Source organism: Coregonus clupeaformis, chromosome 36, assembly GCF_020615455.1.
Source record: "Coregonus clupeaformis isolate EN_2021a chromosome 36, ASM2061545v1, whole genome shotgun sequence".
NCBI lineage: Eukaryota > Metazoa > Chordata > Actinopteri > Salmoniformes > Salmonidae > Coregonus > Coregonus clupeaformis.
Window position 1 is genome coordinate 35261922 of NC_059227.1, and position 25461 is coordinate 35287382.

Sequence of the window (25461 nt, forward strand, 5' to 3'; positions counted from 1 at the left end):
GAAATCAATTCACCTGTTATCAAGTCAATAGCCTACCCCAAAGACATTCGAGGTAAAAGGATTTAGGCAGTTTTATAGTGAAAGTCAAATCACCATTACCCTTTTCAACTGTTCAGATTAGCCTACTCGCATAGCCTACCTCTGAAGCATTCAATGAGTTAAAGCAGGTGAACTCTAAATCGTCTACCCGAGATAGAATTACTATTATAGATCAAAGTCTAAATGACAACAATGAGTTAACAAAATTAGCATGCTACTGGTGATCCATCATTTTGTTTTAGAATATATAAAGACTTAATACACATTTGTCTTTGATGAATCTCGTTCACATCAACGACTGGATTGGCATTGAATCCCTGCAATTTTTGCGTTCTAGGAGGATATTGTGCTATAAAAGTTAATCTATCTGTGAGCTGTCCAAAAGTAAATGTAGGCTAATTGCAAATTATAAAAGTACCAGGGTGACTGGAATACAAGTCAACAAGTGGAATTTGTCTGTCTTCCAATGAGTGACTCATTAACCGCAGTGAACACAAAATGTCACTGGAAAATAAAACAGGTAGGCTATATGTTTTTTTTCCTTCACATCTACATATTTAAGAATATTCATCCAATACATTTCTATACGATTTTGACCTATTTGGGGTTTAAGCCTTTATAATATGTACTTTATAATGCATCTACATATTTAAGAATATTCATCCATTTTATTGAGTATTATCTGAATGAAATGTAGTAAAGAAGCAAAAATACATTATAATAACAGCTTATAAAAACGATATAGGTTAACGCACCCATTTGTCAACAGGAGAAATCACACACAAGTAAATGCAAAATGATCAGAATGTGACAGGTTGGATGAACTGAAGTGTCTTCATTTTTGTGCCCGATTCTCCGTCTCTCGTGTCTGCTCCAAGAGCTCTCGAGTTAATAAAAAGGTTGCCATTTCATTAGGCTATGGCAACAGCTTTACCTAAATTCAACAAAACTATAGCCCATGAGACCAAATAAACTTTTAAAATACGTTTCAAATCAGGTCCATATCCGAGGTATTTATGAAGTTGACGTTTAAAGTTTAAACCATCTAGATGGCATCTCGCTGATCTTAACTAAAAAGTAACATTTTCCTCAATTACCCCGGTAAAATGTCAATGGCCATTGTTGGATCGTTAGGCTCGTTGCTCCGCCCCTCGTGTTTGTTGTAAACCTGGCGCCTGGCTAGAGTAAACAAGATAAGAGCGTCCAAGGCTTCCCTTCTCCAAGGCGATCAATTGGATATCTCAGACGGACCCACAAGTACTCTCTTACGTAGGTGTCCTGTGAACAGCACAACAGTCGGACTTGTTCCGAATTCAGCCATATTCACCTGCGGGCTAAACCATGTCCTTGAGCCCAAAGCACTCAACTCCTTTCTCAGTGACAGATATTTTAAGCCCGATCGAGGAGACCTACAGAAAGTTTGGAGGAATGGACAGTACAGGGAACCTCGCGTCTCCACTGGGCGCATATCGACAGACTCCGGTGTCTCAACCAGGACTGCAGCAGCACTCCATGGGCCATAACACCGGGGTGGCGAGCGCTTATCACATGCCACACAGCGTCTCCCAATTTTCCAGCGCCATGGGTGGATACTGCAACGGCAGCATCGGTAATATGGGAGACCTCCCGTCGTACCAAGACACCATGAGGAACGGCGCAGCAGCAACTGCATGGTATAGCGCAAACCCTGAACCCCGCTATCCAACAAGTAAGTTGAAAAAGCTTAGTCTTGTTTCTTTAAAAATAAATGCCAAAGACAATTCGTTTTCAATAAGAATGTAAAATGAATGCAAACTACACATTGTAATGGTGCATGATGCACAACACTTAACTTAGCCTGTATCTAATATTAATTTATTTAACAGCCTGTATCTGTGCGCTATTGCAAAGTTTCTAGATTCATGGGGGCTTCCACTGGGATGAACATGACCGGGATGGGGTCCTTGGCAGGGATGGACGCAACCAAATCAATGGTGACCCTACACTCTGCGCCCAGGAGAAAACGAAGGGTGCTCTTCTCTCAGGCCCAGGTGTACGAGCTGGAGAGGCGGTTTAAGCAGCAGAAATACCTGTCAGCACCCGAGAGGGAACACCTGGCGAGCATGATCCACCTGTCACCGACCCAGGTCAAGATTTGGTTCCAGAACCACCGGTACAAAATGAAACGCCAGGCGAAGGACAAAGCCACACAGCAGATTCAACAGGAGAATGGCAACGTGTGCCCACAGCAACAGTCACCGAGGCGGGTGGCAGTCCCGGTTCTCGTGAAGGATGGCAAGCCCCATCAGAACGGATCCAGCACACCGACGTCTGGGCATCAGCAGGTGCAGCAGCAGAACATCTCTAGTGGGGCGATGACAGCTTCGGGAAGTGCGGTGGTCAATCACCATCAGAATCAGCTGGTGCATCATCCGTTAACCACTGCTGAAGAACTGGAGGAAATGTCCCCCAGTCCCCCTATTCTACACAGCCAGATTAACATGGCTCAGACAGAAGCGGCTCTCCTCGAGTACACCAATAACATGATCAGTTCAAACCTGCTTTATGGCAGAACTTGGTAGAAGGAAGACATTTACATTTTAAATTCGGGAGATAACATCAAGAGGATTTTAAACCAGAAGGACAGTGGTCGTTGGTGACATCGAGTATAACAGAAGCACCAGAATTTCTTGACATTTTGGAGGTGCATGGTGCACCTATTAAGAAACAGTCGACCGTGCGTGTATACTTTTGATCAAGAGTATTTGATAAAAAATGAGACTCCCAAGCACTGGGTGACGGTATTATTCGGGTGTAAAAGAGAGTGAAGTTATATTTGTTGGGATTCAATTCTTTAAGGACACATGAGGGTATCAGTCCGAAGTATTGTAATATTTCGATTAATGAACCTTAACTGTATATAGCTAACAAATATTTCATGTGACTATGATTTTTGTTTTTAAACGAAATATTTGTTCAATAATTGTTTTCGTAAATTACAAAATGTGATTGCTGCTGCATAGCGTAAATATATACAAATCACATTCCTGTTAAACTTTAACAATACATCGCTTGGCATGTAAGCATTACTGCTTATTCATGTTGATGGAATAATTATGAGGCACATTGACTGGAATGCATCACATTTCACAGGTATAGCACAATGATTTCAAAACAGGTCTAATGTAATGAAAATATTCCAATGATATTGTACTTTACATTATAGCAATGTTATAATTTGTTTATTTCTTATTACCATCACCCAATTATTGAAAGAAAACAGATTAAATACATGTAAATTCCAATATTTTCTGCCATTACAAGCCAGCCTGGTGAAGTGGAGAATAACATTTAAGGACCTAGTCCATGCATCATAATAAAGTCCTAAAATGCAAGACTGTTTACAGGAGATTTAATTGGACCAGTTACGCTACTGATTGGGCAAGAAATATAAGGTCTATTATCAGGTGCTGAAAGGTTAAAATTGCCCAACTGTAACTGCACCAATTGTTTCTGATTGTCATTTCCAATAAATAATTTCTTTGTTATTCCTGGGTTCTTCGTGATTTTGAAATACAGGCTAGCAAAAATGCAAATTAATGTGATAGGCTAAATTAGCCTACTTGATAATATGACCTAAATTAAATAAAAGGAATTGGCACATAATTGAGACATTATTATTAAAATAATTTTGGTGGGTCCTATTTCACACATGCACAAGTGTATATTATTGCATGTGTAAATTGAAAATGTGATTTTTGCATATCCCAACTCCCCGAGACATCTTCAGACAGTGGGTGAAGGCCAGGGTTTGCCATGATCAATGGCGACCCTGGAGAGATTAGGATTAACTGCCTTGCTCAAGGACTATCAACAGATTTTTCACTTTGTCAGCTCGGGGATTCAAACAAGCGACCTTTCGGTTACTGGCCCAACGCTCTAACACTAGGCTACCTGCCGCCATGTACGGCATGATCCCAGTTTCAGCGCCAAGACACCAACAAAACGAAAAAGTTGATTGTGCTACCTGCCCCCTAAAATACCCGTTCAGCCATTCATCTACCTATGAAAATGGACCATGGCGATTTAATAAAACAAGATAGGAGATAAAATAGGATGATATCGGATAATGACGTTACGCCTCAAAAACAAAGGCCTGATACAACTGCTGTTGAGTTTGCAGATCTACATTAATGACTAAATAATTATGTTGACAAAAAAACAAAATAAATCCATCTAAAAAGTGTAATTAACTCCTTAATGATTTAGGCATTTTGAGTTTACAAACAGTTCCAGAAATCAGCAGAAATGTCATTCTAAAAACCAAAGATGTAGATGTGATGCAAAAAGCTGAATTTGGTTTTATTTCAGAAAATAGAGTAACTTGTATGCTGTGAAATATTATGTCAAATATGGAGCAAATCTTTCCAAACAAACTAACAATGACAATTGTCTTGACTGACTTGTATTACACAAGTTTTACAGGTATTCTTAAAAATTCATTACATAAGAACATTTTAGGTAGAATTAAAAAGTAAAAACATCTTACAAGTACACAGCCTGAAAAAGACAAGTATAGCGAAAAAAACAACATTTCCCTTCTGCCATACTAGGTCTGAATTTAACTCCAATTGTATTTTCTTTCTGGGGGTGGCAAGTGGTAATTCCGTCCAGAGTTGTATCCCTGTAAAACACAGAAAACAAGAGCCAAACCAGTCAGATTTGCAGCACATGAAATTTGAGTATGAAGATCAAAGACGGCAGACATTTCAACAGTGCGCTTCATACTAGTCTTCTAATGTATATTTTGAGAGGCTGAATTAGTAGTTACCCTCTGTCTCCATGCCTTATATCATACACATGCAAAATAATTGATCACAATCATTATATACAATGTGCTATGACTTAAAGCCATAAACAAACATCAGCAAACAAACATGTGCATAGTATAGGTAAGATGTGCTCCTAATGTTCTGGAGGCGTGCTCATAATGTTTTGGAGGCGTGCTCCTAATGTTCTGGAGGCGTGCTCCTAATGTTCTGGAGGCGTGCTCCTTGTAAGGTGGAGATTGTTGACATCAATAATAGTTAATATACAGGAAAAAGTTCAAAAAGGCCTAATTCATGATAAACAGGGGTTGGTGCACTCAAAAACAGGCAGAGTCTCTTTCGCGCAGGCTTTATTCCATGATCAAATGAACATTGACGTTGAGGTCACATCTTCCTCATTGTTGATGTCATATGTTAGTCCTAAATTAAGTCAGCTGAATAATGTAGTTACCGGTTGTCCTCCACGGTCTCCTCTGCGGTCGTCCTGACCACGCTGCTGGTGGTAGCCACCCTGGCCCTGCCCCCCTCCGTGGCCTCCTCTCTGCGTCGACCGGTCCCAGCCATGCCCACCACCATACTGCTGCCTGTGTGGGTACAAACATAAACATGAATTGTTGTTTTTGACTTTAATTACTTATTTCATTTGTATATTTCTGGACTGTAGGGTCTACATCACAAATCAACTCTTAACTGCCATGTTGTAGAAGATGACTAAACTAAATCACCACTAACTTGCAATAAATGAGATGTTATCAGAAAGTAAATTAGAAACAAACCAGAACTTAAAACAGCTAGCCAATGAAGCCATAACCAAGTCATCATATTAGAATATAATTCCCCCCCAAAAATGTCATAGTTCGCCGTATAACACATTGCTCTCCATTATACTTTTTTTCGTATCGGCATTAGCACAGTTTACATTTATTCAGAGTGACTTACAGGAGCAATTAGGGTTAAGTGCCTTGCTCAAGGGCACAGAGATTTTTCACCTAGCCGGCTCATGGATTCGAACCAGCGACCTTTCGGTTACTGGCCCAACGTTCTTAACTGCTAGGCTACCTGCTGCCCTGTACAGCTCCAAGACGCCAGCAAACCGAAAAAGTAGATTGCGCCGATTCATATCTGAATTCCGACATCTGTATGCACCTTTCAGTACTTTAACATGCACAGCAATAATTCAATATTAAACAGATTATGGCAACAGGCTGAGTATGGCAGTCATGTACAGTTGAAGTCGGAAGTTTACATACACTTAGGTTGGCGTCATTAAAACTATTTTTTCAACCACTCCACAAATTTATTGTTAACAAACTATGGTTTTGACAAGTTGGTTAGGACATCTACTTTGTGCATGACAAGTAATTTTTCCAACAATTGTTTACAGACATATTATTTCACTTATAATTCACTGTATCACAATTCCAGTGGGTCAGAAGTTGAATGTGCCTTTAAACAGCTTTAAAATTCCAGAAAATGATGTCATGGCTTTAGAAGCTTCTGCTAGGCTAATTGACATCATTTGAGTCAATTGGAGGTGTACCTGTGGATGTATTTCAAGGCCTACCTTCAAACTCAGTGCCTCTTTGCTTGACATCATGGGAAAATCAAATGAAATCAGCCAAGACCTCAGAATTTTTTTTGTAGACCTCCACAAGTCTGGTTCATCCTTGGGAGCAATTTCCAAACACCTGAACGTACCACGTTTATCTGTACAAACAATAGTACGCAAGTATAAACACCATGGGACCACGCAGCCTTCATACCGCTCAGGAAGGAGACGCGTTCTGTCTCCTAGGGATGAACGTACTTTGGTGCGAAAAGTGCAAATCCATCCCAGAACAACAGCAAAAGGACCTTGTGAAGATGCTGGAGGAAACAGGTACAAAAGTATCTACAGTGGGGGAAAAAAGTATTTAGTCAGCCACCAATTGTGCAAGTTCTCCCACTTAAAAAGATGAGAGGCCTGTAATTTTCATCATAGGTACACGTCAACTATGACAGACAAAATGAGAAAAAAAAAATCCAGAAAATCACATTGTAGGATTTCTAATGAATTTATTTGCAAATTATGGTGGAAAATAAGTATTTGGTCAATAACAAAAGTTTCTCAATACTTTGTTATATACCCTTTGTTGGCAATGACACAGGTCAAACGTTTTCTGTAAGTCTTCACAAGGTTTTCACACACTGTTGCTGGTATTTTGGCCCATTCCTCCATGCAGATCTCCTCTACAGCAGTGATGTTTTGGGGCTGTCGCTGGGCAACACGGACTTTCAACTCCCTCCAAAGATTTTCTATGGGGTTGAGATCTGGAGACTGGCTAGGCCACTCCAGGACCTTGAAATGCTTCTTACGAAGCCACTCCTTCGTTGCCCGGGCGGTGTGTTTGGGATCATTGTCATGCTGAAAGACCCAGACACGTTTCATCTTCAATGCCCTTGCTGATGGAAGGAGGTTTTCACTCAAAATCTCACGATACATGGCCTCATTCATTCTTTCCTTTACACGGATCAGTCGTCCTGGTCCCTTTGCAGAAAAACAGCCCCAAAGCATGATGTTTCCACCCCCATGCTTCACAATAGGTATGGTGTTCTTTGGATGCAACTCAGCATTCTTTGTCCTCCAAACACGAAGAGTTGAGTTTTTACCAAAAAGTTCTATTTTGGTTTCATCTGACCATATGACATTCTCCCAATCCTCTTCTGGATCATCCAAATGCACTCTAGCAAACTTCAGACGGGCCTGGTCATGTACTGGCTTAAGCAGGGGGACACGTCTTTCACTGCAGGATTTGAGTCCCTGGCGGCGTAGTGTGTTACTGATGGTAGGCTTTGTTACTTTGGTCCCAGCTCTCTGCAGGTCATTCACTAGGTCCCCACGTGTGATTCTGGGTATTTTGTTCTTGTGATCATTTTGACCCCACGGGGTGAGATCTTGCGTGGAGCCCCAGATCGAGGGAGATTATCAGTGGTCTTGTATGTCTTCCATTTCCTAATAATTGCTCCCACAGTTGATTTCTTCAAACCAAGCTGCTTACCTATTGCAGATTCAGTCTTCCCAGCCTGGTACAGGTATACAATTTTGTTTCTGGTGTCCTTTGACAGCTCTTTGGTCTTGGCCATAGTGGAGTTTGGAGTGTGACTGTTTGAGGTTGTGGACAGGTGTCTTTTATACTGATAACAAGTTCAAACAGGTGCCATTAATACAGGTAACGAGTGGAGGACAGAGGAGCCTCTTAAAGAATAAGTTACAGGTCTGTGAGAGCCAGAAATCTTGCTTGTTTGTAGGTGAACAAATACTTATTTTCCACCATAATTTGCAAATAAATTCATAAAAAAATCCTACAATGTGATTTTCTGGATTTTTTTTCCTCAATTTGTCTGTCATAGTTGACGTGTACCTATGATGAAAATTACAGGCCTCTCATCTTTTTAAGTGGGAGAACTTGCACAATTGGTGGCTGACTAAATACGTTTTTCCCCCCACTGTATATCCACAGTAAAAACGAGTCCTATATCGACATAAACTGAAAGGCCGCTCAGCAAGGAAGAAGCCACTGCTCCAAAACCGCCATAAAAAAGCCAGACTACGGTTTGCAACTGCACATGGTGACAAAGATCATACTTTTTGGAGAAATGTCCTCTGGTCTGATGAAACAAAAATATAACTGTTTGGCCATACTAACCATTGTTATGTTTGGAGGAAAAAGGGGAAGGCTTGCAAGCCGAAGAACACCATTCCAACCGTGAAGCACGGGGGTGGCAGCATCATGCTGTGGGGGTGCTTTGCTGCAGGAAGGACTGGTGCACTTCACCAAATACATGGCATCATGAGGAAGGAAAATTATGTGGATATATTGAAGTAACATCTCAAGACATCAGTCAGGAAGTTAAAGCTTGGTCGCAAATGGGTCTTCCAAATGGACAATGACCCCAAGCATACTTCCAAAGTTGTGGCAAAATGGCTTAAGGACAACAAAGTCAAGGTATTGGAGTGGCCATCACAAAGCCCTGACCTCAATCCTATAGAACATTTGTGTGCAGAACTGAAAAAGCGTGTGCGAGCAAGGAGGCCTACAAACCTGACTCAGTTACACCAGCGGAGGAATGGGCCAAAATTCACCCAACTTATTGTGGGAAGCTTGTGGAAGGCTACCCGAAACCTTTGACCCAAGTTAAACAATTTAAAGGCAATGCTCCCAAATACTAATTGAGTGTATGTAAACTTCTGACCCACTGGGAATGTGATGAAAGAAATAAAAGCTGAAATAAATCATTCTCTCTGCTATTATTCTGACATTTCACATTCTTAAAATAAAGTGGTGATCCTAACTGACCTAAGACAGGGAATTTGTACTAGGATTAAATGGCAGGAATTGTGAAAAACAGAGTTTAAATGTATTTGTCTAAAGTGTATGTAAACTTCCGACTTCAACTGTAAATGCCTTACTCTGCTTATCTTAAATCATCATCGAAGTAAGCATATGCCGATTAAAACGCCTGGTTTCTGAGCAATCTTTCCAATTAGGACATGTAAACGCCTTAAAAACAGAGTTCCAGCAGTGTATTTGATTTGCGCATGTGCGGGGACCGGTAGTGCAAGCCTCCCTCTTATGCAGGAGAGAGAAGTGAGATCGGAAAACTGAAAGCATGCACTTACATTTTCATTTAAACTTTATATGTCCGAACTCAGAATCAAATAGGCTTCACAAAAATAAAATTGAATCGATTTTCTGCATTTATCATAGTCTCATCGTAGATTTCAGATGTGTCCTTGTAAACAATATTAGGGAAATTGTTCTTGCAAAGCATGTAAACATTTAAGTCGAACTATTATATTAATCTGACTATCCACAATCGTTTTGTGTGCATGTAAGCATACTCATTGACAGCTACAAACACATTAGCCATGCTGGGCAATTTAGGCTTCAGGCCCTCCCTGCTCCAGTCCTACCCATTATTCAGTCTAAATATGTCAAAGAGTCTAATCAAGAGAAGAAAAAAAAATAAAAAATGGTTATATTGATGCAGCCTTCAATTGACCGTGGTGACCTAGCAACATCCCTGCTAATTAGTATAGACCTGGAGATTGAATTCAGAACAAAAAATAAAAAATGGCCACCCATTTCACATGATGGAAAGTATGAGAATATAAAAAGTATGCCAGAGTATGAAATAAACCAGACATTTACATGTGGCTTGAATCGTAAATTGCACTCATCCCTGAAATGAGGACACCACATTGCATGATGTCCACACCATCTCTCCATTAATAATGCCTCAGTAATGTGTCCATCCATAAGCCAAGCTACCATATTAAGTCTCATCTTATTCACTACAATGGCCGAAGGAAGAAGTAGGAACTGCCCTAGAAGGGCCCATCCCTCATTATTGAACCATGTCACATTCTTCCCCAATGCCAGACTTAGCAGTGCACTGGAATCCGTAATCCCTCCAACAGGTTCCTTATGCATTTCATTTCAGTCCTGCTGGTATAAGTAGTTAAAGAAACTGTTTTCAGTTCACCACTAATAACTAGTGACCTAAGGTGACAGAGAGCCACAATGGACATGGAAGGCCTGAAAAGTTTAGCCAAAGAAGCTGATTAGTCCTTCAAGAGGTCTGGAGACAGAATCAATGACGGGTCTGTGCGGACACTGTGGCGCCAAAATGATACTGCCGGAGCAGTATTAGTGATGCCTCATTAAGTTGGCCAAACCTCCTCAAGATACATTTGTTTAGCGCTCCCAAATTCTTAATTCAGCTCAAAGCCCACCCATGGTGCAGCCCAGTGGCCTCGACTAATAAAGCAAGACGTGTCATCTACCTGTACATTTAGTGTGACTCAGTGGACCCCACTAAACCACTGGAACAGTTTCTACTAACCACATATTATGCTAAACCTCACGTGTAGTAAAAACCAAAATGTTTATCAAGGTTAAATTAATATGCTGCAGCAAGCACCCTTTTAGAAATACTACAACATCGGTTTGTAAAGTGTATATAAAATTCTACTGCATCAGTAATGAACTTAGCAGGCACAGGATGAGGGAAGACTTTGTGAATACATGCCTACGTATGAAAAGCAGACAAAGCCGTAGACTCACCTTGGATATTGCTGCTGATAGTTGTATGGGGTAGATGCCCCTAGAAGACCCTGCTGCCTGGAATCTGTGGGTGACAAGAGACATTAAAAAAAACCGCCCTAACACACAAACTAACACAATACTAAGCTAACATAACGAGCGCAACACTCTTTTCAAGAGCAATACTTTAAGTCTATCTACCTAAGAATTTTGTTCTGATGAGTTGCCATCAGTGTAATTTCTATACACACACGGGTACCTATTGTATAGATAAAACCAGCTATGAGATTTATGTCTCGGTAGAGTGAAAATACTAGATCGACAAAGTGAGATTTTTAAAATGTATTTTTTATAACTTCATGGAATCCATTCCATGCCCAGACAATACCTTCTTTGAGTGAAAGTTAAAGCTGTTGCACGGAATGTTTGCCAATCAATAGGGAAACTCTCAGGTTTGGGATACAACACTGTGACAGCATGTCAAATTGTACAAGTTAATTAACCCAATTAATTTCAGCCTTAACCTCAATATCAAACCCATCTATTTCAATCTTAAAACTGATCCAAGAGATAAAACAATCCCAAAGATAAAAAATATAACATTAAGCCCATTCAAGCACTTAATCACAATAAGATTTGAGGTGGGTGGAAAAGAGAAAAAAATGCTACATTTGCATTTCTTCAACAAAATGAAATAAGCATTCAGTGGGCAGCATTGTGGATGACTCAAGTACCCCTAGTTGTAGCGCAGCGAGCCCCTTTGAGAGCCGCTTCTTCTAGATCCGCTGTTGCCAAGGCAATGACCAGCTGCAAGCCTGGGACTTGTTTGTTTATAGGGGCAGGCCTGGTGAGTGGGTGAGACGGGAGGAGAGGGTACGGGGCGGTGTGAAGGGTGTGATGAAAAGAACTTCAGCAAAGAAAAGCCAGTCATTTACAAACCTGGATTGGAGGCTGGTGTTAAAAAATGTTTGATAAGAGGCGATGGGATCTCATGGGAATTAAACACGTTTGGCCTGGTGGTACAACATCTAGTGCTCAATGTTATGACATGTAGAGAGAGTTTAACATGGTCTGAGACGACCAAGAGAGAATACGGACTGGTCGTTCAGTCGGACTTGTGGGGTGGAGTAAAACAGACCACAAGCCAACATAACGGACCAAACTAGAAGGTTTTCAGATGTTTGTCAAGTGACTGAATATTATCCTTAGAAAAAGAACTACGTACAATCGAAACATACTAACAATCCATAACTGTTTGTCCAGACAAAGTGATTAGGTTGGATCTGTAGATTTGTAAATCTTGACAGTTAATAATCTCCTGGACCAACACAACCTTATTGAGGACCACCCACTCTGGCCTCAATTATACTCCTGTAAGGTGCTGTGTCTTCTGTCCTACTCTGATGACCAGCAGTCAGTCACTCAAAGGAGGAAATTACAATTAGACACCTGTCAATCTCCTTAATTAACAATGATCGAAAACTCTAGAGCCCTGGGCCATGTGATACAAAAGACAACGAAGGATTACGCCTAAAGTCCCCCGGTACAATATACAGTCACTGTATTAACCCAAGGGATTACAACTAGCCCAAACCAACTCACATTTCCCCAATACACATGTTCTTCCATTACAAACCAACTCACATTTCCCCCCCAATACAAATGTTCTTCCATTACTGTAGTGATGCAAGAAGAGAGCTAAAACAGTTGGTCAAGTTCTAGGCCTAGAACTTTCAGTTTGGAAATAGAATTCCATGGGATAAGACAATGAAACTGCAACTTTAAATGGTGTGACAAAGTTGCTGCTAATACAATGTGACTGGATGTCAGAAGACTAATGGCGACCAGCGGTGTCTCCCCGGTGGGTCATTACACAGCAGCCATTTTCATTAGGCACAACAAAACCCTGCAGCATGTTTCAGAGACAGCACGTTGACACATCACCGCAGGAGGTAGTGATGCAGTCAAAGGGGAAGTTAACTTTGGTTTCAGCCCTCCCTAGTCTACCACACATCCAATCAAATGGGATCCTCCCAGAAGGCTTTTCTCAGAGGGGCCAGTGTGTCCAGAAGCACTTGACAATCTCATTACCACCCCCAGTCTCCCAGAGCAGCCAGCACCACTAATCAGCAAACAGGGACACCGGGAGGGACACAGGAGCCCCCCAACCCAAACACAAAGGCCCCAGCCGGACCAGGGTGATTACTGACAACCTAGTGGATCCTCTCAGAGAGACAGTTAAAAGCAACAAAAGCATGTCTTTGAACTCCGAGCACACTACCGTCCTAGAGTTGTTTTCTAGTCTCGTCTCAATAACTAGTCTGGCTAATTGTGCTGTTGGGACCAATAATGCCACGTCTGCATGTATACAGTGCCTATAGAAAGTCTACACCCCCCTTGAATTTCTACACATTATTGTGTTACAAAGTGGGATTCAAATGTATATTTTGTCAATGATCTACACAACATACTGTCAGAGTGGAAGAACAATTCTACTATATTTTAAAGACTAAATGAAAATGAACACTAATATACCTTGATTAGATAAGTATTCATCCCCGAGCCAATACATGTTAGAAACACCTTTGGCAGCGATTACAGCAGTGAGTCTTCTTGGGAAAGTCTCATAAGACAAAGGAGATGATTGTGGACTACAGGAAAAAGAGGACGAGCACGCCCCCATTCTCATCAACGGGGCTGTAGTGGAGCAGGTTGAGAGCTTCAAGTTCCTTGGTGTCCACATCACCAACAAACTATCATGGTCCAAACACACCAAGACAGTCGTGAAGAGGGCACGACAAAACCTATTCCCCCTAAGGAGACTGAAAATAATTGGCATGGGTCCTCAGATCCTCAAAAAGTTCTACAGCTGCACCATCGAGCGCATCCTGACTGGTTGCATCACTGCCTGGTATGGCAACTGTTCGGCCTTTGACCGCAAGGCACTACAGAGGGTAGTGCGTACGGCCCAGTACATCACTGGGGCCAAGCTTCCTGCCATCCAGGACCTCTATACCAGGCAGTGTCAGAGGAAGGCCCTAAAAATTGTCAAAGACTCCAGCCACCCTAGTCATAGACTGTTCTCTCTGCTACCGTACGGCAAGCGGTAACGGAGTGCCAAGTCTAGGTCCAAAAGGCTTCTTAACAGCTTCTACCCCCAAGCCATAAGACTCCTGAACAGCTAATAAAATGGCTACCCAGACTATTTGCATTGTCCCCCCCACCCCACCCCCTCTTTCACGCTGCTGCCACTCTCTGTTTATTATCTATGCATAGTCACTTTAACTCTACCTACATGTACATATTACCTCAATTACCTCGACTAACCTGTGCCCCGGCACATTGACTCTGTACCGGTACCCCCTGTATATAGCCTTGCTACTGTTATTTTACTGCTGCTCTTTAATTATTTGTAATGTTTTAGTTACCCATTTTTTACTTAACACTTATTTTTCTTAAAACTGCGTTGTTGGTTAAGGGCTTGTAAGTAAGCATTTCACTGTAAGGTCTACACCTGTTGTATTCGGCACATGTGACAAATACAATGATTTGATTTAAGAGCTTTGCACACCTGTATTGTACAATATTTGCCCATTATTCTTTTCAAAATTCTTCAAGCTCTGGCAAGGTGATGGGGATCATGGTTAGACAGCAATTTTCAAGTCTTGCCATAGATTTTCAAGCAGATTTAAGTCAAAGCTGTAACTCGGCCACTCAGGAACATTTACTGTCTTCTTGGTAAGCAACTCCAGTGTAGATTTGGCTTGGTGTTGTAGGTTATTGTTGTGGTTCTCTGTAGCTCAACTGGTAGAGCACGGCACTTGTAACGCCAGGGTAGTGGGTTCGATCCCCGGGACCACCCATACACAAAAAATTTATGCATGCATGACTGTAAGTCGCTTTGGATAAAAGCGTCTGCTAAATGGCATATTATTATTATTTATTGTCCTGCTGAAAGGTGAATTCCTCTCCCAGTGTAAAGCAGACTGAAGCAGGTTTTCCTCTAGGATTATGCCTGTGCTAAACTCCATCCCATTTCTTTTCATCCTGAAAAACTCCTGTCTTTGCAGATGTCAAGCATAGCCATACCATGAAGCACCCACCACCATGCTTGAAAACATGGAGGCAGTTTACTCAGTAATGTGTTGTGTTTACCCCCAAAATAAGGCTTAGCATTTATGCCAAAAAGTGTATTACTTTGCAGTGTTTTTTTTTGCAGTATTACTTTAGTGCCTTGCCCATATTTTAATTCTGTAGATTTGTATTCTTCTTTTCAATCATTTAGGTCATTATCGTGGAGTCACTACAATGTTGTTGATCCATCCTCAGTTTTCTCCCATCACAGCCATTGAACTCTGTAGCTGTTACAAAAAATCCCCAATGGCCTCATGGTGACATCCCTAAGACGTTTCCTTCCTGTCCTGCAACTCAGTTCAGAAGGACGGCTGCATCTTTGATTTGTCTGGCTGGTTTAACACATCCATCAGCCACAGCATAATTACCATGCTTAAAGAGATATTCAATGTCTGATTTGTTATCGTTACCCATCACTGCCCTTTCTTTGAGGCATTCGAAAAGCTCCCTGGTCTTCCTAGTTGAATCTGTGCTTGAAATTCAATACTTGACTGGGGAACCTTACAGATGTTTGTATGGGGAAAGAGGAAGAGTAGTTATTTAAAAAATCATGTCAACTCCCATTATTTCACACAGACTGAGATCATATAACTTAAGTGATTTGTTAAGCCAGATTTGACTTCTGAACTAATTTAGGCTTGCCTAAACAAAGTGGGTGAATACTTATAATTACAAATAAAATAAAAATTAATTCCCTTTGACGTTAGTATTTTGTGTATATCAATGACCCAAAAATGTACAATTAAATCTATTTCAATCACATTTTGTAACGCAACAAAATGTGAGAAAAGGTCAAGGGGGTGTAGACCTTCTATAGGCACTGTTGTTCTTCATCTAGTTAAATATAACAATTCACAATCATGAAACCTGTACATAAATGAGTTGACCAAAATCACTAGATTCTCTTATTATGGATGGGCATGGGAATAAATACATCAATTAGACATTTCTACAATTATTGAAGGTAAATTGCTCCTACTGACTTAATGCATAGGCTATCTGTGGTTATTCAAGGAAAGTGTCATAGGTACAGTAGTTGGTGAAATTAAGCAGTTACAATTCACATCAACTAAATGTTAATATCAAGCCGCCAGAAGTACAGGAATAATTACATCTCTTCGGGAGGCCTAGAAGGACATGAATAAAAAAATCCCACCGTCACGTAAAGTGACAATTTGAAAAGAAACAAGCCCACAATCACAGATGGGCCAGAGTATTAACCCTGATTGCCTTAATCAAAATAACTCTCATTTAGAAAAATAGGATGAAGTCGGTCCTACGCTGCTAATTGGCAAGTTTACCATCAGGAATAAACAGCAGAGGCCAAGGGAGGCACCGGCTGCCACAATCTGAAGGAACCAAAAGGCTTATTTGCATCAAGTGCCACCGGAATAGACTAGACTCCCCCACAAGCTATCAGCAGACAGATGAGATTATTCATCAACTTGCAAATTGGCACATCAAAGTCAAATTGGAGAACTATGTCTGCGTCCCAAATGGCATCCTATTCCCTGTATAGCGCACTACTTTTGACCAGAGCTCTATGGGCACTATATAGGTAAAAAGTAATGCACTATATAGTGAATAGGGTGCCATTTGGGACACACACCTGCTGTCAGAGGAGCATGAGGCCAAACAGGAGACTCTGATGAGGGGCAGGGAAACAGAGAGTATGCCCCCCTCCAGATGCAGGTTACATGATTCCAAAACTTCCCATTGTTGAACAATGGGCCATTTAATTGTATAATATAGTTATTTGTCTTTTTAGAAGAGGTACATTATGTCAGCCGAGGACGAAGGAAGTGAAATGTAGCCGCAACTAAGGAATGAAGCAACAAAGCACCTTATCGGAATGGAGATTACTGGCCGTCTTTGATAGCTTTTCTATCGCCTATTTCAGATGGAGAGAGAGTTACTACTTGACACAAGGTAAAGGCTATATTTTAGTAGATCGGAAATGCAGCAAAGATGTGTTTGTCTGAGGCCTGCCTGTGTGGGTGTAGGAGGTCTTACGTGGGAAGGGTGGGAGGTGACCACCACCGCCGCTGTGGGGCCTGCTGTAGTTCCCCTGGTGGTAGTTGCCAGGGGGCGGAGCGTTGCTGTACTGCCCACCTCCCTGCTGCTGTCTGTTCATGCTGTGACTGAAAACAACAGAACACGCAGAGTAAGTCAGACATTAAACATCAGTTAACGGCTGTTCCATACACACTGTTCTATAAGCACCAGCTGCCAGCCAAATAGCTGACTACTAAACCCTTATCTGGCCGGGTACTTAATTGAGGAAGACATTTGGGTGCATCGGATGCCACGTCACGCGCACCCAATACGGTGGCTACTGTTTATTAAAAACAAAAAGCATAGGGGGGGTGAGAGTTGTTTAAATTACAGACTGCAGATTTAAATGATAATTCAGCCTTCTTAGATAGCATAAATCAAAGGGTGGGTATTTAATGGCGACTGTTGAAGGGATATCATTCAAGTTGGTCTGGCTGTATAGTTTGAAGTAGTGTGCACGTACCCCAGAGCCCTGAAGCTTGACTGATCCAGGTGGACCTGCTGCCTGTTTGAGTTGAAACCCAGTTGGGGCCTCCAGTTACCCCTACCACGGTTGCCTCTCTCCCAGTCCCCAGGCTTCAGCACCTTCGCAGGCATCCTGAGGAGAGTTTTTTTGTTAATAATAATTTTTTGATTTTTCACACAAATGAACAGTAAACGATCAACACCATACAATGTCATAAAGAGCTCCATGATCAAACACAATAAATAAAGACAATGTAATACATTTCAGACCCCACATGGGAATATACAGTGCATTCGGAAAGTATTCAGACCCCTTGACGTTTTCCATATTTTGTTACGTTAGTCTTATTCTAAAATTGATTAAATAAAATTTTTCCCTCAATCTACACACAATACCCCACAATGACAAAGTGAAAACAGGTTTAGAAAGGTTTGCACATTTATTAAAAATAAAAAACAGAAATACCTTGTTTATATCAGTATTCATAGCCTTTGCTATGAGACTGAACATTTAGCTCAGGTGCAACCTGTTTCCATTGATCATCCTTGAGATGTTTCTACAACCTGTGGTAAATTCAATTGATTGGACATGATTTGGAAAGGACGCCTGTCTATAAGGTCCCACAGTTGACAGTGCATGTCAGAGCAAAAACCAAGCCATGAGGTCGAAGGAATTATCCGTAGAGCTCCAAGACAGGATTGTGTCGAGGCACAGATCTGGGGAAGGGTAGCAACACATTTCTGCAGCATTGAAGGTCCCCAAGAACACAGTGGCCTCAATCATTCTTAAATGGAATAAGTTTGAAACCACCAAGACTCTTCCTAGAGCTGGCCGCCCGGCCAAACTGCGCAATCGGGGGAGAAGGGCCTTGGTCAGAGTCGACCAAGAACCCGATGGTCACTCTGACAGAGCTCCAGGAGAACCTTCCAGAAGGACAGCCATCTCTGCAGCACTCCACCAATCAGGCCTTTATGGTAGAGTGGCCAGACGGAAGCCACTCCTCAGTAAAAAAGGCACATGGCAGCCCGCTTGGAGTTTGCCAAAAGGCACCTAAAGGACTCTCAGACCATGACAAACAAGATTCACTGGTCTGATAATACAAAGATTAAACTCTTTGGCCTGACTGCTAAATGACTTAAATGTAAATGAAAGCCAAGCGTCACGTCTGCAGGAAACCAGGCACCGCTCATCACCTGGCCAATCCCATCCCTACGGTGAAGCGTGGTGGCAGCATCATGCTTTGGGGATGTTTTTCAGCGGCAGGGACTGGGAGACTAGTCAGAATCGAGGGAAAGGTGAACGGCGCAAAGTACAGAAAGATTATTGATGATGTCCTGAGCTATCTGGAGCAGGTTCTCAGACTTGGGCGAAGATTCACCTTCCAACAGGACAACAACCCTAAGCATACAGCCAAGACAACGCAGGAGTGGCTTCGGGACAAGTCTCTGAATGTCCTTGAATAGCCCAGCCAGAGCCCAGACTTGAACCCGATCTAACATATCTGGAGAGACCTGAAAATAGCTGTGCAGCGACGCTCCCCATCCAACCTGACAGACCCTGAGAGGACCTGCAGAGAAGAACGGGAGAAACTCCTCAAATACAGGTGTGCCAAGCTTGTAGCGTCATACCCAAGAAGAATCAAGGCTGTAATCGCTGCCAAAGGTGTTTCAACAAAATACTGAGTAAAGGGTCTGAATACTTATGTAAATGTAATATTTCAGTTTTAGATTTTAATAATTTGCAAACATTTTTTTGCGTTTATCATCATGGGATATTGTGTGTAGATAGATGAGCGAAAAAAACAATTTAATCAATTTTAGAATAAGGCTGTAACGTAACAAAATGTGGAAAAAGTGAAGGGGTCTGAATACTTTCCGAATGCACTGTACGTCTATGGTATTGCATCTGGACAAGTAAACTAAAGATTGTTGGCGTTTTCGATATGAAGTCCATTAGGACTTGCCAGACAGTGACGTTAAAGTGAGTGACTCGTCAGTAGCTTGCCGAATTGCATCGGTAAGAGAGCCATTCACTTAACTCCCTAATTTGCATACTGGTAGGCTTTTTGGCAATTATCTACAGATAAATTATGAACACATTCAATGAAGATGGTGAATCCTTCTCACTGCAGGAACAACAGGTAGGCTAATGGAGAGATATCCTATTTTGGACCAGAGTGAGGCTAAACGAAAACAGCTTGAATTGTTTTAAGCCAATGATACTTATATGGTATTTTCAAAGACATTGATATAGGTCTAGAGATTTAATCAAAGTGTTGCCAATGGGGAGCCTGGCTGGCTACATGTGTTTGTGGAAAACACTGAGCATATACAGCAGGTGTTATACACAGTAAGATTATATACAACACTGATGCAACAATGGGAACATGTTAATTATAAAACAATGCATTATAATAAATACATAAATAAAAAGACTATTAACTTACTTAGCTCCAGGAAGAATGACAGCCTTGAACACAAAGGTCTCTCCAAACTGTGGGTCCTTATATTTCACTCTGCCAAGACAAAAAGGAACAATTTACACATTTATAAAACAGAACTTTTACTGCAATTAATTTTATTTTATGAATAATTACATGTGTTAGTTTATATCTGTATTTAACCTGTATTTAGCCTTAGTGAAAACAGAACAAATAATTTAAGGACCAGGATCCCCTAAAAAGCTAAGCCTTCAATAAAAGTCCAGACAAAGCTGACCAAAAGCCTTGCATTGGCAATGAATTCAAAAGAAAATGGTATCAATTCAAGTTTGGCATGAGCCTTGTTCCAACTCCAGTGTTAATGAGGGAGGCTGTCTCCCAAATGGCACCCTATTCCCTATATCTGGTCAAAAGTAATGAACTATATAGGGAGCCATTTGGGACGCAGTGTGAATGAGGGAGTCTCAGCTCCTCTTAGAAGCTGACCCCCAGAAGGCCGAGCAGGTCATTACATCTAAGAACCCAGTGACAGGTACAGCCCTCGTGGTAAATATGAGAGTCTGAAGTCGACCATTGAAGCAGGAACATTTTAATTTAGTTTCACACAGAAGTTGACCTTAGATTTCGCCTCCTGGTCGAGATCAATCACGTAGTGTTACGCAGGAATGTGAACTTACGACTACCACTAAGGATTGTCAACTTCTTATGGAATGCAGTCATTCTACAGCCAGATATGGTGAAACATTCAAGTATGAATAAATTGTACACAGTAGCTAGTTTCCATCCAAATTGGAGACAGATTTCATGCGAATATTCTACAATCTGCATAAAAACATGAATTTTCCCACCAGACATGAGTTTCCATCGAAACTGACTTGTTGCAGATAAAAGGCTGTGCGTGATAACGTAGTGCACATAAAAATACCTTTTGCTGTTAAATTCCCATGTACCGAATACAAAATACAAGTTAAATGGGTTTCCGTCACATGTTCAACTCTACTGATGGTTCTCTCACAAAAAGATGTATGCGTTATATAGCGAGTATGCCCACTCTGGTATTGCCAACAGCACGCAGGGCAGATTGAGTACTGTATCTACGCCACTGTTGGCTAGAGCACACGTATAGCCTACATTATGACATTTTTATGGACAAAAGAGCAAGATAATTTGTAAAAAAAACGGCAGCCAAGCATCGATGATCATGTCACCAGAATAAGACCCTCGATATTTATTGAAAAAGAGCATCAAAAGCTCATCACCGTGCACTTTCATCACCCTGTGAAGATCTTAACTTATTTAATCTGTAGTCTAATAAAACTGCATGGTTTCCCCGAGTCGTAGTGGGAGGACCACACACCATATCATCACGTAACTCCAAGTTTACTTTGATATGGTTATTATATCAATTGTTGCAAATAGAAGCGTTTCCACCGACATTCCTCGCATAATTCATTTTACAAACACAAAAAGATCCCACCTTGTCTAGTGTATTTTGTTTTGTCGACATTTGGAAAGTTAACAGAACATTTTTCTGTCTCCATCAGGCCTGTCCTACATGTACTTTACTGGCATAGAAAGGTTGGATGGAAACCTGGTTAATGGGACTATGGAATAACTAATATTGGGCAGTGGACCAGACTGAACACCATTTTGGTTACGTATACCCCCTTGGAACCACCAACTGAATGAACAGAGGTTGTGAGAGTAAAAGATGAATCCTTACCCAATGGCACTGTTCTGTGCAATGTCCCGCAGCATGGGTATAGGCGACTCCACTGGCCTAAGAACAAATGAGGTTTCACACAGTCATAGGTTAGCCATGATTCTCTCCAGAGAAGGATGGATAAATGGCAGAAAATGGTAACTTGGAAAATGTATGATAATAAACCAGATGTGTTCCTTACTTATCTGGTATGATAGGGTCTTCGTCAAGATTTAATGTACCTTGAATTCCATGGCATAGTTCTGCCGGCATCTCAGTGCCCTGAGGAAAACAGACACTGCAATATTAATATCATACTTAAAATACTATATTACTTAACATACTATACAATAAACTATTAGATGATCAGGCTGCAGGGACATTGCTTTCCATACCTCGTGAGATTCTCCACGGTACAGTTCCTGGATGAAGTCACAGATAGGATGAGATATCCCAACAAACAGCATATCACTGCCAAGGCTGTTCCTCTTGTCTGAAACAAAGAGAGAAGACATCAGCTGGAGTGACTGACAGTCAATATTCAAAACGATTCCAGTAAGAGAGTTCTTTACATAATAAACCTATTGATCAGCACTGACACCAACGTCATTCAAGATACACATTGCTTCATGTGTTCAATTAGTAATTTCACATGTGGAGTACTTCAGTAATAAAGTAATGTTATACAGTGCATTCAGAAAGTATTCAGACCCTTTCTCCACATTTTGCTACGTTACAGTTTTATTCTAAAATTGATTAAATAAAACAATTTCATCAATCTACACACAATACCCCATAATGACATAGCAAAAACAGGTTTTTAGAAATGTTTGCAAATTAAAAAATAAAAACAGAAATACCTTATTTAGATAAGTATTCAGACCCTTTGCTATGAGACTCGAAATTGAGCTTAGGTGCATCCTGTTTCCATTGATCATCCTTGAGATGTTTCTACAACTTGATTGGAGCCCACCTGGGGTAAATTCAATTGATTGGACATGATTTGGAAAGGCACACACCTTGTCTATATAAAAGGTCCCACAGTTGACAGTGCATGTCAGAGCAAAAACCAAGCTTTGAGGTTGAAGGAATTGTCCATAGAGCTCCGAGACAGGATTGTGTCGAGGCACAGATCTGTGGAAGGGTACAAAAACATTTCTGCAGCATTAAAGGTCCCCAAGAACACAGTGGCCTCCATCATTCTTAAATGGAAGAAGTATGGAACCACCAAGACTCTTCCTAGAGCTGGCAGTCCGGCCAAACTGAGCAAATCGGGGGAGAAGGGCCTTGGTCAGGGAGGTGACCAAGAACCCGATGGTCACTTTGACAGAGCTCCAGAACAACCATCTCTGCAGCACTCCAACAATCAGGCCTTTACGGTAGAGTGGCCAGACGGAAGCCACATGACATCCCGTTTTTCCAAAAGGCACCTAAAGGACCTGGCACCATCACTACGGTGAAGCATGGTGGTGGCAGCATCATGCTGTGGGGATGTTTTTCAGCGGCAGGGACTGGGAGACTAGTCAGGATCGAGGGAAAGATGAACGGAGCAAAGTACAGAGAGATCCTTGATGAAAACTTGCTCCAGAGCGCTCAGGACCTCAGACTGGGGCGAAAGGTTCACTTTCCCACAGGACAACGACCCTAAGCACATAGCTAAGACGACGTAGGAGTGGCTTTGGGACAAGTCTCTGAATGTCCTTGAGTGGCCCAGCCGGAGCCCGGACTTGAACCTGATTGAACATCACTGGAGACACCTGAAGATAGCTGTGCAGAGACGCTCCCCATCCAACCTGACAGAGCTTGAGAGGATCTGCAGAGAAGAATGGGAGAAACTCCCCAAATACAGGTGTGCCAAGCTTGTAGCGTCATACCCAAGAAGACTCAAGGCTGTAATCGCTGCCAAAGGTGCTTCAACAAAGTACTGAGTAAAGGGCCTGAATACTTATGTTTTTTATTTTATACATTTGCAAAAATGTCTAAAAACCTGTTTTCGCTTTGTCATTATGGGATATTGTGTGCAGATTGATGAGGCGGAAAAACAATTGAATCCATTTTAGAATAAGGCTGTAACGTAACAAAATGTGGAAAAAGTCCAGGGGTCTGAATACTGCCTATGGGCACCAACCCACTGTCGCTGGACCAGACAGGACTGGCAAAAAGTGCTCTTCACAGATGAGTCGTGGTTTTGTCTCACAAGGGGTGATGGTCGGATTCGCGTTTATCATCTAAAAAATTAGCGTTACACCGAGGCCTGTACTCTGGAGCGGGATCGATTTGGAGGTGGAGGGTCCGTCATGGTCTGGGGCGGTGTGTCACAGCATCATCGGACTGAGCTTGTTGTCATTGCAGGCAATATCGACCTGTTGGATCAGAGGGTGAGGGCTAGGGCCATTCCCCCCAGAAATGTCAGGGAACTTGCAAGTGCCTTGGTGGAAGAGTGGGGTAACATCTCACAGCAATAACTGGCAAATCTGGTGCAGTCCATGAGGAGGAGATGCACTGCAGTACTTAATGCAGCTGGTGGCCACACCAGATACTGACTGTTACTTTTGATTTTGATCCCCCTTTTGTTCAGGGACACATTATTCAATTTCTGTTAGTCACGTCTGTGGAACTTGTTCAGTTTATGTCTCAGTTGTTGAATCTTATGTTCATACAAATATTTACACATGTTAAGTTTGCTGAAAATAAACGCAATTGACTTTTCTTGCTGAGATTATATTGTGATACTTTCATATTCTGAAGGAATGGTTTACAATGGTGGATTGAAGTTGAGGAATCCCATTACTCACTTTCCTCTGGAGAGAGGTTTGGGTAGACTTCAGCCAGGGCTGCCCTCAGCCTACGCTCATCCACGAAGGGCAGCAATGCAACACCTACACACAGAGGGGAAAACGCATTCAATCAAATGTATTTTATAAAGCCCTTTTTACATCAGCAGTAATGCTTTACAGTTACCAGGCCTGGACCCCAAAGAGCAAGCAATGCAGTGAGTATATCATTCAGGACATACAAACTGACCACCTGCCTTCACTGCCATGACAAGGTGTTCCGTTTAATGGTCCATTATTCTGTTGACTTACCCTGCCAAGCGTACTTCTTTCCATTCAAGTCGATGGCAAAGTCATCAGGGTAGAAGTCAATGATGGAGGATTCCTGTTGGAGACGAAGCGACAGTTTAGGAAAACAAGAGTGACCGACAGCAGTAGTGGTTTAGCAGTCTATCAACTTCTGTGATCATTACATTGGTCACACTTTATTTGGATAGTCAGTTCTACATATATGGTCCCTTATAGATGATCTACATATGCTCAGACTATACAAAAAAAAAAAAGGTGAAATTTACTGGGTTGCTCATGAGTGACCGCCATGTTTCAGGCAGGAAGTTTCCACTGGCGGCAGGGAAAACACCCATCAGCTGTTCCAGGGGCTTGAACTGAAACACAGGAACAGAAGACCGTTAGACAGAGCGTTAGAACTAACCACACAAAACAGACAGGCTTAACAATGGGAACACGAACTAATGAGAGAGAGAGAGAGAAGCCTGCATCTGTCCATTCTTACCGGCTTGGTCCCAAGCTCGAAGTCGGTGAACATGCCTTTGATGTCTTTGAAGTCCGAGGCGAATGGGGCGTAGTGGAACGGGAAGTACCACTTCCAGGACGCGCACCCCTGTCAATCAACAGACAAACAGTTAATGAGACGACCAGGAGAAATGATCCTCCAGT

At 41.8% G+C, this 25461-nt stretch overlaps 2 protein-coding genes across 3 annotated transcripts in view; one reads left to right on the top strand and one right to left on the bottom strand.

Annotated features, from left to right (window-relative positions):
* Window positions 1–736: 736 nt before the first annotated feature.
* LOC121552864 (homeobox protein Nkx-2.4-like) lies at window positions 737–3566 on the top strand. Its single transcript, XM_041865948.2, has 2 exons — window positions 737–1747; window positions 1930–3566. Exons 1-2 carry the CDS (start codon window positions 1381–1383, stop codon window positions 2598–2600), a joined length of 1038 nt encoding a protein of 345 aa, XP_041721882.1. The 5' UTR covers window positions 737–1380; the 3' UTR covers window positions 2601–3566.
* Window positions 3567–4354: 788 nt separating this feature from the next.
* The window catches only part of xrn2 (5'-3' exoribonuclease 2), a 47682-nt gene continuing 26575 nt past the window's right edge, over window positions 4355–25461 (bottom strand). For both annotated transcript variants that reach the window (XM_041865947.2, XM_041865946.2), the window contains 13 exons: window positions 25298–25405; window positions 25080–25169; window positions 24817–24889; window positions 24526–24609; window positions 22126–22223; window positions 21933–22012; window positions 21752–21808; window positions 20035–20103; window positions 17586–17720; window positions 17081–17208; window positions 10955–11018; window positions 5299–5431; window positions 4355–4702 (listed from right to left, as the gene is read on the bottom strand). In XM_041865947.2, the coding sequence (XP_041721881.1) occupies window positions 4640–4702; window positions 5299–5431; window positions 10955–11018; window positions 17081–17208; window positions 17586–17720; window positions 20035–20103; window positions 21752–21808; window positions 21933–22012; window positions 22126–22223; window positions 24526–24609; window positions 24817–24889; window positions 25080–25169; window positions 25298–25405 (1182 nt within the window). In that variant the 3' untranslated portion in view covers window positions 4355–4639. The remainder of the gene's footprint in view (window positions 4703–5298; window positions 5432–10954; window positions 11019–17080; window positions 17209–17585; window positions 17721–20034; window positions 20104–21751; window positions 21809–21932; window positions 22013–22125; window positions 22224–24525; window positions 24610–24816; window positions 24890–25079; window positions 25170–25297; window positions 25406–25461) is intronic.

Bases quoted from the DNA above. Each gene is read 5' to 3' on its own strand.
- LOC121552864 (XM_041865948.2), top strand. From the start codon at position 1,381: ATGTCCTTGAGCCCAAAGCACTCAACTCCTTTCTCAGTGACAGATATT. The intron at 1,748-1,929 runs GTAAGTTGAAAA...GCTATTGCAAAG, and splicing joins TGAACCCCGCTATCCAACAA to TTTCTAGATTCATGGGGGCT.